This window comes from Mercenaria mercenaria, chromosome 12, assembly GCF_021730395.1.
Source record: "Mercenaria mercenaria strain notata chromosome 12, MADL_Memer_1, whole genome shotgun sequence".
NCBI lineage: Eukaryota > Metazoa > Mollusca > Bivalvia > Venerida > Veneridae > Mercenaria > Mercenaria mercenaria.
This window is the reverse complement of record NC_069372.1, coordinates 11,689,171-11,707,357: the sequence shown is the minus strand read 5'-3', so window position 1 is coordinate 11,707,357 and position 18,187 is coordinate 11,689,171. Positions and strand designations below refer to the sequence as shown.

Sequence of the window (18,187 nt, the reverse complement as noted above, 5' to 3'; positions counted from 1 at the left end):
ATGAACTTGCAAACGGACACACTGACTGACGAACAGATAGAAAAACGGTTAAAACAAAATGAGCATAGTTTCTATCTATTGATATTGTTTCAAGAAAAAGTTAAAGTTTCATAAGGCTTTAATGTTTATGTAAAAAATCAGATGCAACAGCTGTCTAGATAAATGTTATCCATAATTACATGGTCAGAAATACACTGCATTTATTACTGTACATGAACTTATACCATTAGAATCATAAAGGGAGGTAATTAAAAACAATGTGTTCAATAAAACTTCCTATTGTGTTAATCAATATTCAAACTTTTGACAAATATTAGAGAAACCAATTATCGAAAATTTAAACAGGATGTAACAAAAAATGAATATATCTTATGTTCATAACAAAAAATATGGCAGTCACATTATAAAAAAAAAGTTATTATGAGCCTGTCATATTTTTGTTGCCGTTTTAAGCAGGTTTTACAGTAGTGGTCTTTGTTCAGAGGTTAGCTCAGGTTTGACTGTACCTTCATTATAGACGATCATCGACACTCTTTGTCGTTGTCAACAGAATGTTCTCTCCTTGTTGATTTTTGCATTCTCATTTTTTTTGTGAATTGCAAGATCAGGTATGACTTATGTACCATTCTAAAAGACACATAGGAACTGTTGAAGGAAACGTTTGAATTTCAAACATATTTAATCAATGATTGGGCAGTAAAAATTCGAGAAAAATGGAATGTTGCTTTATTCTAAGGTATTCCGAGTGTTTTATTACAATCAACCATCTGAAATTGCCTGAAATTGAAACTTAAACTTATTCGTGTCCAAAATGACTTAAATGTATTATTACAATCCACCAGCAACAGTTGCCAAAATTTGGAAATTTTAAACTTATTCATGTCCAAAATGACAGAAATTTACTCAATGGAAATACCGTATCAATTCTTTTAAGCAATATATTCAAATCAGATCAAGATATTTTTAAAATTTAGAAAACATTTCCTATTACCAACCTTAAGAGTTCCTTTGAGTGATGTTTAATATGAATTAAAGGCACATCAAGGAAAACCCGTGCTACGGAAAAAGAGGATATAACAGTAATAATAAACAGAAAAGGACCGCCATCTGACGGTTTCCATTAATAAAGTACATGATGCTGGTGAAAATCTGTCATGATAGTGTTCAGATATAAATTTGTTCATATTTTTTCATACCACAAGTCATTAAAGTGTTATATTATATTAGGGACAGCACAGATTTACGGATCGCGGGGTCGGAATTTTGATCCCCGGGTCAGGCGTATGTTCTCCGTGACGATTTGATAAAAGACATGTGTCTGAAATCATTCGTACTCCACCTCTGATTCATGTGGGTGAGTTGGCAGTTACTTGCGGAGAACAGGTTTGTATGGAACACCGGTTAGGGTAATGCCCGCCGTATCATAATTGAAATACTGTCAACCCAAAACAAATACAATATTTGAATCCTCAGAGTCCACATACTTGAAAAAATGCCAATTGATTATTGGTTTTGTTGGAAATGTTTATGATGACAAAGAAATACTTGATATGTGTAGATAGGATTATAAAACCATTAATGCTTTCAATGCTTTATTAAATATATATGTCTTTACATTAATATTCAAACTGTTGTTTCGGTCTTTCTGTCAAGATGGATGTTCATTTCCTGAAATGAAGAAGAAAAAAAAGCAGTTAGGACTAAAATAAATCGATATATAAATATTCCATATAATATCTGTTTATAACACATGGGTGATAAAGGACTTCTATTCTTTCACTTGTTAATTAAATGTGGCATCAAAGTGACCTTTCAACAGCATTTGAATAAACTTGCAGATTTCATTGCAATCTTGTACTTGAGTGTCTTTAAATGGTTAAAAAAGAAATCTTATCTGAAAAACAGTTGAGGCATTGTACTTTTTTAATGTAAGTATGAAGTTTTCTCAAAATATATTAAAGGTGATTTTTGTGAAAGTGGTTGTTAAAATAAGTTTACTTGCATATGTTATTTAGATCTACCAATATCGGTTTGAGGGATTTCTCTTCCTCTGAAATTACTCAGTATGAAAGTAGAAACCCCATGTGTCTCTCCGTGTATTATTTTCAGGGCAGGCACCCAGGTAGAACCACCTTCCTTCCGTCAGCCAGTTGGATGACTTCCTCACATGAAGAATTTAACGCTCAGTCATGCCATTGAGGCCACTTTTCAATATCAGATCTCTCGATCTGTGTGTGCGTGCGTGCGTGTGTGCGTGTGTGTGTGTGTTAAAGTAAGCACTGTATTTATTGTATTCACTGAACTGTAAATGAGAATATCTTAATATGTCGTCACACACACACGCACGCACGCACGTACGTACATACATACATATATACATACCTACATACCGTGTGTAACTTCTAATCTCACTCCGGTACATTTTGACACTCGAGACTTCCCATCACACACCGACAGATTTTTGTCCCCGTGGAAGAAGGTACTGCAAACACCTTGCCTAAAATATATAAGCCCAGTTAATGAAGAAACGACAATTTGACTACTTTTCAACATTTTTCCACAGGAAAATGAAACATATGACAGGTATTTGTGATTTCTGTCAGACGTTCTTCACATATTTACGTAATAGTCATTAATCAATATTTCAATCCAAATATTTCAGCAATAAGCACTAGCATATTTGTTATTCCATGCAGAAATAAAAGTAAATTCTCTGTTGTCTTACACTCTGTTCACTTCATTCCTAGAAAAAAATCATGATACATGTTACATTAAGAATAAATGAGACGCGCCACGAGAAAACCAACATACTGCATTTGCGACCAGCATGGATCCAGACCAGACTGCGCATCCATGCTGTTCGCTAATGGTTTCTCTAATTGCAATAGGCTTTGAAAGCGAATAGCATGGATCCTGACCAGACTGCGCGGATGCACAGGCTGGTCTGGATCCATGCTGGTCGCAAATGCACTATGTTGGTTTTCTCGAGGTGCGGCTCAAATGTTCTTTGTGTGTTTACGTGTTCCTATTTATTCAGCGATATTTCAGTGTTTACATACCTTTTCCTTTTCCGCCTAGTTCACCATCTTTATCATCTACAAGTATAAAGTAGCATTGGATCTCTTAACTGTATTGTATTTAGGCATTATATTGTAAATGTTTAAAATGAAATACTTATATTGATTACGAAGATATATTATTTCAATACTAACATGATATCATGGATTATCATGTATATCCTTGACAACCAAATACTTGCCTTTTTGAGTGGGGGTTCCTTGCCAGCGCACTGCTATGACGTTTTAGGCTGTAATGTAATACTTGTGCGAGGTACAAACAGTGAATTGTATCATACTAACACAGAGTTTTCTGTCTTCTTTGTTAAATCGGAAAATGGTTTACCTCAGTAATCTCAAGATTCTGCCTTAATATCTACGCTATAAGTTTCTATGATTGATATCGTTTGATAAATGCATTCGGAATTTAACAACGTACCGCATCTTAAGTCCATGCAACTGACCTCACCAAACTTGCACACACAGTTGTCATTGTTTTCATCCAGGAACATTGCTCCATTCTGATACACTGTTCCGTTGACGACGCATGAACTGTTTCCCGGAAGAGTGCAGTTGTAGTCTGAGCAGTCAAGATTTCCGTCCTTGCACCAGCATTTATTGTAGCCATCTGTACTTGGGAACGAGGCTCCATGCTTAATCAAAGTACCGTTGACCATGCAGTCATCAGCTAAAAAAGTGCAAGGTATATTTCTAAAGCTACTGGAAAGTAAGTTCATGTCATTTTGTTAATTTAGGAATGAAATTCTTACGTCTTAAAAGTCTCAACAAATATTCTTAGCGATGCGTTTTAAACTCAACAAATGCTACGGAAAAGTCGGTTATGCGCTTGTTACTGAAGGAAGAGGCATCTTTTATCGTGTTACAACATATGCTGATCATGAATCCCGGTGGATTGGTTGGTGCCCGAGTCCAACAGGGAGAGGATACCGACGTATCCCGAGGGATTCTGCAGATGTTACAATACGAAATGAATATGCACCGAGCTATTTTAGCATAAAACGTGCGTACGTAAAAGGTATTTTTTTTGTAAACAGTGCATGAGTGCGAGGATCTTTCTATTGACACACGTCTACTCTCATGTTAAAGCGCCTCCTAAAAACATTTTTCTAGAATATTAATGTCTTGTTGACAGAATAGTTCCAAAGCATATGTACATACCCTGTTGTGTATTCTAGAGCGAAAACTCGATATTTGGTTATATTGAAAATACCGTCAAAATAAAGAAAAGGCTGTACTAGTGAAAGAGATGACCGCAGTGATTTTATCTTTATAGCTTTATACAATACATACAAAAATTGATAAAATGATTTTATCACAAACTTGCCGTCACTGTTATATGAATATAAATTTGAGTATAACGGGATAAATTCAAGTTATATTATTGTGTTTCACTGAATGTGCGACGACATTAAAATTACAGATGTTTCATACCACACCTAAATAAATATTTTTTAAGTTGACTTTAGTTTACATTAACTTTAAATTTGAGTTGATATTTCGATACAGCTAGGTAAAAACAATAAATTACTTAATTAATGATAGAAGCTAATTCCCAGCATTCATTGATATATCGGGCAAATATCGGCAAACCGATAGCTGTCAATGATACATGCTAGACATTCAGCCGATACAACCCGCTATCTATTGGAAACAATATCTGTCCGACCAATATTGACCTTTATGAATGATGGACTTGTCCATTTTAGAAATTTAGCGGGTTAAAGGTTGAAAACCATATCGGCCCAATATATAATGCTTGCTGGGCTAACAAAACTTACGACAGTCGTTCTGTGTACACTCCACTTGTCCATACAAGCACTCGCACCTGTTACAGCCGTCACGGTGTTTAAACATTTCTCCATGCTTGTATTTCTCACCATCGACCATACACTTCGCTGCAAAAAACAGGTAACGTATAAAATGTTTAAGTAACCGGAAACTTCTTTTCGTCAATACCTATGTATACATTATATATAACGTACTGATAACAGAAACTATTTTTTTTTTTTTTTTTTTTTAGTTTTTTTATGTATCATCTGTGACTGAACCAATCTTGTTCTCTCTCGGCTTCTCGAGTACAGAATTTTTACATATCTTATAAAAGAAATAAGAGTTTTATTTTGTAAATCTTTGATCTCGTATGCCAACCTCAAAGTAACATTGTCCTCTGACATTCTATTCTGTGACTTCTATATCTTATACTTCTTTATCTTAAGCATAACCAGAGCATTTCAAACTTACATACAGTTTATACCGTAACGAAATAGAAAGTAATAGGCTGAAATATATACTTTTTATTTTATACCTACGAATTTTCGGTCTCAATGAAATACAGCCCGTATTTCACTAATGAATTTAATTAAGAAATAAGCAAAAGAGTGCTTTAACACTATTTATGCACGATGGGTGGTTTTACGTCGGGCGTAATAATTTCACGAGGGCGCAGCCCGAGTAAAATTATTTGAACGACGTATTACCACCAGAGTGTATAAACAGTGTTAAAGCACGCTTGTGCTATAAATTATTTCGATTCTAATATGCCCTTAATCTGAAACACTAGATAAAATATACAAGCGCTCTTTCTTGGTCGCAACAAAAACTTTGACGTCACCGCACGTTAACGTGACTTCATTCTAGCGTAAGAGTGTTTGAAAAATATTCAATGGTGGAACTACTTGTTTTAGCTGCGACGTTCTATGCGTCTAGAAGTTTCATAATTCGTAAAATTCGAAACCTTAGGGAAGTACAAGCGAAATAATACAAAATATATCAGACAAACATGTAAGAGAAGAATTCAATTTTACAAGACGTTACCTTTCATTTAAATTCTATCCATAAAAATGTAATACATACTTATATAACTATAGTTTGAGTACTTTTATTTGGAATACATATGTTTAATCTGAAACGTTCACGTTTTCAGCCATATTTGTTTAGAATTACAGTCAATTTTGGCTGATTTAGCATTAGAAATAGGTATAAACATATGGAAAAAGAGTCATTAAGGCAGTACCTTGACCTTCAATGTTTCATTCGCCTCTCGTGGATTTTGCCAGACCGGATTACGATTGGCGCTAGCGCCTAGTGGGATCTAGGCCAAGCAAAAAATCCACTCGAGTCGAATACAACATTGCAGAATAAAGCACTGTTATATTATCCCCTAGGCTATAATATTCTATGTCGTGTATAATTTAAAGATCTTGTACTGTAACTTACGACATTTTCTTTCTACGCATTCGATACTCCCGTCCATACAAACACAGACTTCGCAGTTTTCGTCACCAGGAAAAAAAGATCCGGACGAGTACGGGGACCTTCCTCGTACTGGGCATGCTGTAAACACATAAGAATTCTTATTAGTTAACATTTACTCAGCTAAATTTCTATAATGAACTTGTTCATCTTTCAATTAACTGTTAAAAGGGGTGCTTACCAAAAACATACTGAATGAATGGCGAATTGCACCTTTCCTACCCGCACAGTCTGTCATTGCACCTAACGTCGCTTGTATTCTCTACCCATACAGTGCCCTACCCGCACAGTATGGTATTGCAGCTAACGTCGCTTGTCTTCCCTACCCGCACAATATGTATTGCACCTAACGTTGTTTGTCTTCCCTACCCGCCCAGTATGTATTGCACCTAACGTCGCTTGTCTTCCCTACCCGCACAGTATGTATTGCACCTAACGTCGCTTGTATTCCCTACCCGCACAGTATGTATTGCACCTAACGTTGCTTGTATTCCCTACCCGCACAGTATGTATTGCACCTAACGTCGCTTGTATTCCCTACCCGCACAATATGTATTGCACCTAACGTTGCTTGTATTCCCTACCCGCACAGTGCCCTACCCGCACAGTATGGTATTGCACCTAACGTCGCTTGTCTTCCCTACCTGCACAGTGTCCTACCCGCACAGTATGGTATTGCACCTAATGTCGCTTATATTCCCTACCCGCACAGTATGGTATTGCACCTAACGTCGCTTGTATTCCCTATCCGCACAGTGCCAAACCGACACAGTAAGGTATTGCACCTAACGTCGCTTGTATTCCCTACCCGCACAGTATGGTATTGCACCTAACGTCGGTTGTATTCCCTACCCGCACAATATGTATTGCACCTACCGTCGCTTGTATACACTACCCGCACAGTGCCCTACCCGCACAGTATGTTATTGCACCTAACGTCGCTTGTATTCCCTACCCGTACAGTGCCCTACCCGCACAGTATGGTATTGCACCTAACGTCGCTTATATTCCCTACCCGCACAGTATGGTATTGCACCTAACATTGCTTGTATTCCCTACCCGCACAGTATGTATTGCACCTAACGTCGCTGGTATTCCCTACCTGCACAGTATGGTTTTGCACCTAATCTCGCTTGTATACCCTACCCGCCAAATCCCTACCCGCACAGTGTGGTATTGCACCCAACGTTCTTGTATTCCCTAACCGCACAGTATGGTATTGCACCTAACGTCACTTGTATTCCCTACTATCACAGTGCCCTACCCGCACAGTATGGTATTGCACCTAACGTTGCTTGTATTCCCTACCCGCACAGTATGGTATTTCACCTAACGTCGCTTGTATTCCCTACCTGCACAGTGCCCTACCCGCACAGTATGGTATTGCACCTAACGTCTCTTGTATTCCCTACCTGCACAGTGCCCTACACGCACAATATGGTACTGCACCTAACGTCGCTTATATTCCCTACCCGCACAGTATGGTATTGCACCTAACGTCGCTTGTATTCCCTACATGCACAGTATGATATTGCACCTAACGTCGCTTGTATTCCCTACCTGCACAGTGTGGTTTTGCACCTAATGTCGCTTGTATTCCCTACCCGCCAATTCCCTACCTGCACAGTATGGTATTGCACCCAACGTCCTTGTATTCCCTAACCGCACAGTATGGTATTGCACCTAACGTCACTTGTATTCCCTACCATCACAGTGCCCTACCCGCACAGTATGGTATTGCACCTAACGTCGCTTGTATTCCCTACCCGCACAGTATCGTATTTCACCTAACGTCGCTTGTATTCCCTACCTGCACAGTGCCCTACCCGCACAGTATGGTATTGCACCTAACGTCTCTTGTATTCCCTACCTGCACAGTGCCCTTACCCGCACAGTATGGTATTGCACCTAATGTCGCTTATATTTCCTACCCACACAGTATGGTATTGCACCTAACGTCGCTTGTATTCCCTACCTGCACAGTATGATATTGCACCTAACGTCGCTTGTATTCCCTACCTGCACAGTGTGGTTTTGCACCTAATGTCGCTTGTATTCCCTACCCGCCAATTCCCTACCTGCACAGTATGGTATTGCACCCAACGTCCTTGTATTCCCTAACCGCACAGTATGGTATTGCACCTAATGTTGCTTGTTTTCCCTACCCGCACAGTATGGTATTGCACCTAACGTCGCTTATATTCCCTAACCGCACAGTATGGTATTGCACCTAATGTCGCTTGTATTCCCTACCCGCACAGTATGGTATTGCACCTAACGTCGCTTATATTCCCTACCTGCACAGTATGGTATTGCACCTAACGTCGCTTATATTCCCTACCTGCACAGTATGGTTTAGCACCTAATCTCGCTTGTATTCCCTACCCGCCAATTCCCTACCCGCACAGTATGGTATTGCACCCAACGTCCTTGTATTCCCTAACCGCACAGTATGGTATTGTACCTAACGTCTCTTGTATTCCCTACCTGCACAGTGCCCTACCCGCACAGTATGGTATTGCACCTAACGTCGCTTATATTCCCTACCCGCACAGTATGGTATTGCACCTAACGTCGCTTATATTCCCTACCTGCACAGTATGGTTTAGCACCTAATCTCGCTTGTATTCCCTACCCGCCAATTCCCTACCCGCACAGTATGGTATTGCACCCAACGTCCTTGTATTCCCTAACCGCACAGTATGGTATTGCACCTAACGTCAATTGTATTCCCTACCCGCACAGTATGGTATTGCACCCAACGTCCTTGTATTCCCTAACCGCACAGTATGGTATTGCACCTAATGTCGCTTGTATTCCCTACCCGCACAGTATGGTATTGCACCTAACGTCGCTTATATTCCCTACCCGCACAGTATGGTATTGTACCTAACGTCGCTTGTATTCCCTACCTGCACAGTATGGTTTTGAACCTAATCTCGCTTGCATTCCCTACCCGCCAATTCCCTACCCGCACAGTATGGTATTGCACCCAACGTCCTTGTATTCCCTAACCGCACAGTATGGTATTGCACCTAATGTCGCTTGTATTCCCTACCCGCACATTATGGTATTGCACCTAACGTCGCTTATATTCCCTACCCGCACAGTATGGTATTGCACCTAACGTCGCTTATATTCCCTACCTGCACAGTATGGTTTTGCACCTAAGCTCGCTTGTATTCCCTACCCGCCAATTCCCTACCCGCACAGTATGGTATTGCACCCAACGTCCTTGTATTCTCTAACCACACAGTATGGTATTGCACCAAACGTCGCTTGTATTCCCTACCTGCACAGTGTGGTTTTGCACCTAATCTCACTTGTATTCCCTACCCGCCAATTCCCTACCCGCACAGTATGATATTGCACCCAACGTCCTTGTATTCCCTAACCGCACAGTATGGTATTGCACCTAACGTCGCTTGTATTCCCTACCCGCACAGTATGGTATTGCACCTAACGTCTCTTATATTCCCTACCCGCACAGTATGGTATTGCACCTAACGTCGCTTGTATTCCCTACCTGCACAGTGTGGTTTTGCACCTAATCTCGCTTGTATTCCCTACCCGCACAGTATGGTATTGCACCCAACGTCCTTGTATTCCCTAACCACACAGTATGGTATTGCACCTAATGTCGCTTGTATTCCCTACCTGCACAGTGTGGTTTTGCACCTAATCTCACTTGTATTCCCTACCCGCCAATTCCCTACCCGCACAGTATGGTATTGCACCCAACGTCCTTGTATTCCCTAACCGCACAGTATGGTATTGCACCTAACGTCGCTTGTATTCCCTACCCGCACAGTATGGTATTGCACCTAACGTCGCTTATATTCCCTACCCGCACAGTATGGTATTGCACCTTACGTCGCTTGTATTCCCTACCTGCACAGTGTGGTTTTGCACCTAATCTCGCTTGTATTCCCTACCCGCCAATTCCCTACCCGCACAGTATGGTATTGCACCCAATGTCCTTGTATTCCCTAACCGCACAGTATGGTATTGCACCTAATGTCGCTTGTATTCCCTAACTGCACAGTATGGTATTACACCTAACGTCGATTGTATTCCCTACCTGCACAATTCCCTATCCGCACAGTATGTTATTGCACCTAACGTCGCTTGTATTCCCTACCCGCACAGTGCCCTACCCGCACAGTACGTTATTGCACTTAACGTCGCTTGTATTTCCTACCCACACAGTGCCCCACCCGCACAGTATTGTATTGCACCTAACGTCGCTTGTATTCCCTACCCGCACAGTATGGTATTGCACCTAACATCGCTTGTATTCCCTACCCACACACTTCCCTTCACGTACAGTATGGTATTGCACCTACGTCGCTTGTATTCCCTACCCGCACAGTATGGTATTGCACCTAACGTCGCTTGTATTACCTACCCGCACAATTCCCTTCAAGCACAGTATGGTATTGCACCTAACGTCGCTTGTATTACCTACCCGCACACTTCCCTTCAAGCACAGTATGGTATTGCACTTAACGCCGCTTGTATTCCCTACCCGCACAGTATGTTACTGCACTTAAAGTCGCTTGTACCTTTCGAATAAACACTTGAAAAAATAGCAAAATGTGCAATGCAACTTCTCTGTGTACAGCAACGTTGCTGGGAGAACAGTTTTATATGTACAGACGTTTGTTCTTGCAAAGAAGATTTACTCGGGACACTGGTCTATCTGATAAAGTATAGTGTTGTTTGATATCGTGATCTCTAAACATATGTTACACTTTTCAGTAAATAAATTCGTTAGAAGTCCGGAATCAACATACATTTGCACTTGTTATATGAACACCTGTATTGACCGTTCATGCATGTACATCTGTTACATCCATCCCCCAAAGGAGAAGACTGTCCACTCTTATACCTCACGCCATTGTTTACACAATCTGCAATGAAATAAAATGCGGTTTTTCTTTTTTTTTCAATTATTTTCAATTTGAATCATTTCTTCCTCGAAAACGTTCCGGTTATATGGCTACAATGACCGGACGTAAACTTACAGGACAGCTCTATCCAGATACATTTAATTATGACAATATATAGTTGAAACTCGATATCTTAAACTCGCTTATCTCAAAATTCTGGCTATCTCGAAGTCAATTTCAAGTCCCCTTTCCGTACAAAATATCATTTGAGCCGTGCCATGAGAAAATCAACATAATGGGTTTGCGACCAGCATGGATCAAGACCAGCCTGCGCATCCGCGCAGTCTAGTCAGGATCCATGCTGTTCGCTTTTAAAGCCTACTGCAATTAGAGAAACCGTTAGCGAACAGCATGGATCCTGACCAGACTGTGCGGATGCGCAGGCTGGTCTGGATCCATGCTGGTCGCAAACCCACTATGTTGATTTTCTCATGGCGCGGCTATTTTCAATTCGAATTTCGGTTATCTCCAAGTAAAATGCTCGATCACTTGCAATTCGAGATACCGAGTTTCAAATGTAATACGTATATATCTGCATCGTGCTACCACAGTGTAAATATTTCAAGTTTAGGATTAATAGTTTCTCGGTATCGTGTGCTACCTCCTAGAAATGACCAAATTATTTGATAATATTCCGGCGTATGACAATTCCGAAACGTAACAATATAATTCATTTTTTTTAGACAGACATAATTTTTATAGAAAAGGATTTATACTAAGTTAGCATGGTCTTGTTTCTTTTAGCTTGTTATTGTGTATAACAGGGTCTTCATCTTCAATTTATGCATCTCTTTTAATGTTATCTCAATGATATGTTAACTTCCCGCTGAATGTTTAAATAGGAATGTCACATGCTTCAAACCATATTACAGGAAACACGTTGCATTTATCAATAATGTATCAAGTATACTTTTTTACATCTTGAAGGAATCTGTAACAAAGTTAAGTCACAATTTTACAACTAGTCAAAGATATTGTCCAGTTAATGCCTTTAGACTGGCTTATCTTTACATTCTATTTTGGCACAGTCAACACTTCCTTGGTTACACCGACCCTTAATTTGTCGTCACTTCGGTTTACGATAGTGAACAATTAATGCCTTTGACTGGCTAACTTTGACATGCTATTTTGGTATATAATCAGCATGTTCTTTACCACACCGACACCTTTTACATCCGTCATCATACCAGTCTGCGAAAGTGTATAAAAATGCCTTTGACTGTCGTTCTTTTAACATGCTGCTTTGGTACAGTCAAGTTTTCCTTGGCTACAGCGGTACTTGTTACATCTTTCATCCCTCCAGTCTACAAAATTGTCTAATCGTCTTACCTTTACATTCCTTCTCTGTACAGTCAATTTTTCCTTCTCTACACCGACACATGTTACATAAGTCGTCACTCTTGAACGTGTCTCCATTAGAGTAAGTCAGTCCATTGTAATCACATGACTCCCCGCCAGACTCTAAATTAAATTGATAATGAAACAAGTTAAAGCACAGCAAAAGTTCCTTCTAGGGCACAGCTGTATAAATATATAATGATCATCTTGTAAAATTTTGGTTGCAATGCCTTGTTTAAAATATTGGTCATCAGTGTGTGAACCCCAAGGATTGGACGCAAGGACAAGACCAAATTTGATACCGAGTGGTTGGGGAACAAAAAGTAATGTCCAGAATATGCAGGACACAAACTATGAAAACATTTTAATGACTGCAATAGATATGTCTGTAAGGCAAAATAAGTTTTGCTCTGATTTCAAGGTACTGTAGATAACAAGAGGGCCATGTGAAGTAGAGGTATAATACGGCACTTCTACTCTCTTGCCTATCAGCTAGCTTTTATGGTGACGTGGTCCGTTAGAGAACTCAAGGTCCAGGGTTCAAATCCAGGTCTGGCCAAGGAGATTTTTAGAATTTGTTTCTTATCATGCAAAAAGAGTGTAAGTGGTTCAAATTCCATTGCTGTAGCTTCAAATACAGAAATAGGTCAGTAGGTCATGGCAAAGCTCAATGAATATCAGACTCACTTGAAGAACCTTCCTACTAAGTTTGAGAGTCCTAGACCCAAGCTATGCAGAGTTATAGGGATTTTGGTACTAAAGGTCACCACGGTGACCTTGACCTTTGCCCGCAGGGTCATGTACTGGTCCTAGACCCAAGCTATGCAGAGTTATAGGGGTTTTGGTACTAAAGGCCACCACGGTGACCTTGACCTTTGCCCGCAGGGTCATGTACTGGTCAGGACCAACCTCTCTACTAAGTTTGAAGGTCTTAGCCCCAAGTATTGCCGAGTTATCAAGCATTTTGGTACTAAAGGTCATGGTGCCCTTTACCATGACCTTTGCCTTCAGGGTCATCTTCTGGTCAGGACCAACATCCCTACTAAGTTTGAGGGTCGTAGTCATCAGCATTGCAGAATTATAAGCTTTTTTGGTACTAAAGGTTACAGTGACTTTGACTTAAAGGTCATCTACTCTTCAGGTCCAACCTCCCTATTAGTTGGAGAGTCCTATGCCCAAGCATTGCTGAGTGCTTTTAAAGTATTTTCCTATATAAGTCTATGTAAAACTTGGGACCCCCGGGCAGGGCCTCTTTTCTTCCCAGGGGCATAATTTGAACAAACTCGGTAGAGGACATCTAGGTGATGCCACATACCAAATATCAAAGGCCTAGGCCTTGTGGTTTCAGACAAGAAGATTTTTAAAGTTTTCAGTTAAAAAATCTATTTTTAGCTCCTGTGACCTAGTTGTGCAATGGACCTACACTTAACTACCAGTTTGAAAAGTTAAAATTTCGCATTCAAAACGGATACTCTACCTCTTGAGTTACTGAGGCGGTTGTCTAGATATTAGGTTACTGGAACCCTTGCCACTACCATATTGACATATATTCGCTTTAACATCCTAATGTATTTAACATCCTAATGTATTTATCATCCTAATATTGTGATTTGATGCGCTAACAGTCTACGTCCCCGTACACAACAAACTTAGTGGTCATTGACCAAGTAATTAATGGATGCGTGAATTTGTTGCGCATAATGAGAGGGTAGCTATGGGGTTTGTTTTCACATATTGACCATGCATTCGAAGGTAACGACGTATGTTAACCTTTGTGACAAATAAGATGTTTGACATGTTTCAACAACGCCACTTTTCCATCCTCGGGAAATAATATATAATCCGCGGAGCGCGTTCACCCAGAGAGTCGCCTCAATTAGGAAAGAATAATTTTAACGTCAGAAGTTATTTCTAAGGTCACGGAGTTTGATTGGCCAGCTTGTAATGACAACAGTTTTCGAGGTCAGTTGCTCAGTCAAGTGTGACTTAACAATTCTAAGTGTTCCTTCTCAAGAGAAGAACAATAATTTTCCGTGATTATAAGGAAATACTTATTTCTTCGATTAAAGAAGTACAAATAGTTATTTTTGTGCATTACGTAAGCGCTGACAACGAATTCTTAACCTTTAGCCTGCTGGCGGCAAGTGATTCTGCCTTTGCGACCAGTGCAGACCAAGATCAGCCTGCACATCCGTGCAGTCTGATCATGGTCTATACTGTTCGCTATTCAGTCAGTAATTTTCAGTGAACACCCCTTGGAATAACAATTGGTATTGCCCAAACTGAATGATGGACCAGTCCATTTCAGAAATTTAGTAGGCTAAGGGTTAATATTATGTTCCAACCACTTGCCTCTCACCGTTGCAGGTTCGAAACTACGCTTGGGCTGTACAATAATTTTATGTGAGGAAGCCATGAAGGTCATTGGTTCTGCCCCAGTTCATGTCTGAAATAATACCAGGAGGTTGGCACCTTGTGTCTTCCACCAACACCAAAAGCTGGAAAGTCACCATAATGACGTGTAATTGTGTCGGCGTGAAGTTAAACCCAACCAAACAAAATGTACTTTTTAGGCGTTCAGATCCAGTGAGACCTCTACCTCTATACATGGTATGAGTTGTATAAATTCAAGAAAACACCGTGCATAATATTGAAAAGCCTGTCGGTATATGTTGTCCAAATAAAGAATGGTCAGAGAAATTACCTGGCGTGCACAAAGGGCAACATAGATCCTTCTGGGTTACCGTTTTTGTACATTTTGGTTTCTTACATGTTACACTGTCGCATAAATCTTTACCTAAAAACAAAAAAGATAATAAATCACTTAACAACATATCATAACTAACTTTCTAATTCAATTGTCAACATAGAGGCAAATTAAGTAAATGGACAAGGTTTGGTGGAAACTTACTAAAATGTAACTAACAACTAAAAAGAACATTTTCAAACAGGTACAAAAATGGGACACGCCTCCAAATTTGTGTTCATTTTAATGAAATTTAAAAATAAAAACCCTTTAATTTGCAAAATCACTGTAAGTAAAAGAAAAACTAAAGTGATTCTGGGAATCCTAGACAGTGGTTTTAAACTCGTGATGTGCGTAAAATATTATAGAAAAATTAGCTTTAGCGTTAATCACGCAGAAAACATGTGCACGAATGAAACAAGCATGATTCAAATCAACATGTACGAGATGTCAAACTCCACAAATATCAATAAAACTTTTTAATATTTTATTGGCACTAATTTTTTTTTTTTAATATTTTTATGACATACATCTGGAAGTATGTCCTCAAAATACACACCTTTTTGGGGGCAGCCTAAAGTAATTAAAGACATCATGCACGACTACAGAACTGTAAATGGTTTGGCTGTTTTGCAGCTATAATGGCCAAGTGTAAAAAATGAGACGGAGTAGAGTATGCTATGTACAGTCTTTTACAACACCTTATTCTTATCCTGCAGTACAGACCGTTATGAACAGATATGTGTATGCTGGGGAAAACACGTCTAAATATACATGATATATGTGTCTAATGTGACATTAATTAACCTTTAGCCTGCTGGCGACAAGTGATTTTGCCTTTACAACCAGTGCAGACCACCATCAGCCTGCACCGTGCAGGATGATCATGGTCTGCACTGTTCGCTATTCACCTGAAAAGGTTTCAGAAACACCCCTTTGAATAAAGAGTGGTACTGCCCAAACTGAATGACGGACCAGTCCATTTTAGAAATTTAACAAGGTAAAGGTTAAAATGGCTTTTCTTAAAATTTTGATATTTGGGCGAAATAAGGGAGATTACGGTGTTCCGTTAAGACGACCTCGTGTTCACTATATAAACGTTAAGTAAGATGAGAGACGCTGTTAAAACATTTCAATTACAGACCGGACCGGTGACATTTCCAAATTTTAAACAGTAGAAGTTGGTAACAGTCGTCAAGATACTAAAGAAGCTTCCCCAATATACATCAGGTACACAACTGGTACAACTTTAGATAGAACCTTATTGTATAACGTCTCACATAAATAGAAACGAGCCGTGCCATAAGAAAACCAACATAGTGGGTTTGCGACCAGCATGGATCCAGTCCAGCCTGCGCATCCGCGCAGTCTGGTCAGGATCCATGCTGTTCGCTTTTAAAGCCTACTGCAATTAGAGAAACCGTTAGCGAACAGCATGGATCCTGACCAGACTGCGCGGATGCGCAGGCTGGTCTGGAACCATGCTGGTCGCAAAGCCACTATGTTGGTTTTCTTATGGCACGGCTCAAATAGTCATAACAGGTACTTACATTTCTTATCAGTTTTGCATTTGATAGCTCCGTCCTTACATTTACACTTTCTGCACTTGCCACCTTCTTTGAAACTTTTTCCATTTTTGTAAGTTTTTCCATTATACTCACATTCACCTATTCACGAAATTTGATGGAAATATTTCATTGTATAAATACATTCATACATTGCGCAACTACGGTGCGCAACGGACACAGATCAAATAAAATAAATGCCAGTCATGTCTTAGGCAGGACTATCTGTACGGAATATAGACGTGTATACAAAAAATATTGGTACGTGTGTAGGGGAGTAAAATATAGCCATATTATCGCTTTAAAAAGCCTTTTTAAGCAGTCCTTGTTCAATGATTTGTTTCACAATTTCAAAAAAAAGGTAATTGACGTTTTGACTTTATTTAGCATTGGATTTTCATTAGATCAATTTTCTGCTGATCTTTGGTAAAGGTATTTGTTATTTGGAAAAACAATATACTATGTCATTTTTAGTGCAACACTTGATTTTACTAAATTTTTACATTTTCTCACATTTTAAACAATAACTTTGTTGTCAATGACATACCAGAAGGATATTATCTTAGTCATTTCTTTTAAAAATACTCTTTACATATGACACTTTTAAGACTGTCTTTTGTCGGTAATAAATACCAAAATTTCAACAAAATTATGCCGTCATGTAATGTTTATTTCTTAACGCTTCCATACCATTCTTAAGATTGCATAGGTATTTTGAATCTATAAACGAGCTTTTTTCGCTGTAAGGATGTGATAAACATACAAAACCAAAATGACGTTGCTGTCTTGTCAAATATAGGAAAAAAGGTCCGGGTATACTATGCTTTTGTGCAAAGTCAGTATTCCGCGAAAGATTTTTGTAAAACGCAATACGCAACAAATTTCAAGTTTGCCGTCATATTTACAATAACAAAGAACATACCGTCTGCTTGAGTAAGCTGAGATAAAGCAAGAAGTCCGCAAACACATATCATCAACATCACGCATATTTTAGTTGTCTCCATGTTTTCCTTGTCCTTCCGGCTCTGAAAACTGGGGCAAAAACATATTTAAATGTTGTACGTAATATTTAAGCAGTAATCAAATGTATATAACTCTTGTTTTATTTTTATTTTAGATGAATATGGCAGTTATTAATGCAATTTTAGGCTATTAGCCTAAACTAGCCTGATAAACATGGTCCAAGTTGCCATAGGCTGATAGGTTTCCGTAGCGTTTTTTTTTTTTTTCTTTTTGTTGTTTTTTTTTATGTAAAAC

General features: G+C 39.3%; 1 protein-coding gene across 1 annotated transcript; it reads right to left on the bottom strand.

Moving 5' to 3' along the window:
* Positions 1-1,598: 1,598 nt before the first annotated feature.
* Positions 1,599-17,958, bottom strand: LOC123533099 (kielin/chordin-like protein). Its single transcript, XM_045314736.2, has 11 exons — positions 17,853-17,958; positions 16,916-17,032; positions 15,324-15,416; positions 12,611-12,742; positions 11,126-11,242; positions 6,294-6,410; positions 4,856-4,972; positions 3,496-3,744; positions 3,060-3,095; positions 2,383-2,497; positions 1,599-1,668 (listed from the first exon to the last, which is right to left on the bottom strand). Exons 1-10 carry the CDS (start codon positions 17,932-17,934, stop codon positions 2,409-2,411), a joined length of 1,149 nt encoding a protein of 382 aa, XP_045170671.2. The 5' UTR covers positions 17,935-17,958; the 3' UTR covers positions 1,599-1,668; positions 2,383-2,408.
* Between the last annotated feature and the right edge of the window lie 229 nt (positions 17,959-18,187).

Excerpts from the sequence above, each read along its gene's own strand:
- LOC123533099 (XM_045314736.2), bottom strand. The coding sequence starts at position 17,934 with ATGGAGACAACTAAAATATGCGTGATGTTGATGATATGTGTTTGCGGA. Across the intron at positions 12,743-15,323 it reads TTGCCCTTTGTGCACGCCAG|AGTCTGGCGGGGAGTCATGT; the intron begins GTAATTTCTCTG and ends AATTTAATTTAG. Across the intron at positions 6,411-11,125 it reads TTCATATAACAAGTGCAAAT|CATGCCCAGTACGAGGAAGG; the intron begins GTATGTTGATTC and ends ATGTGTTTACAG.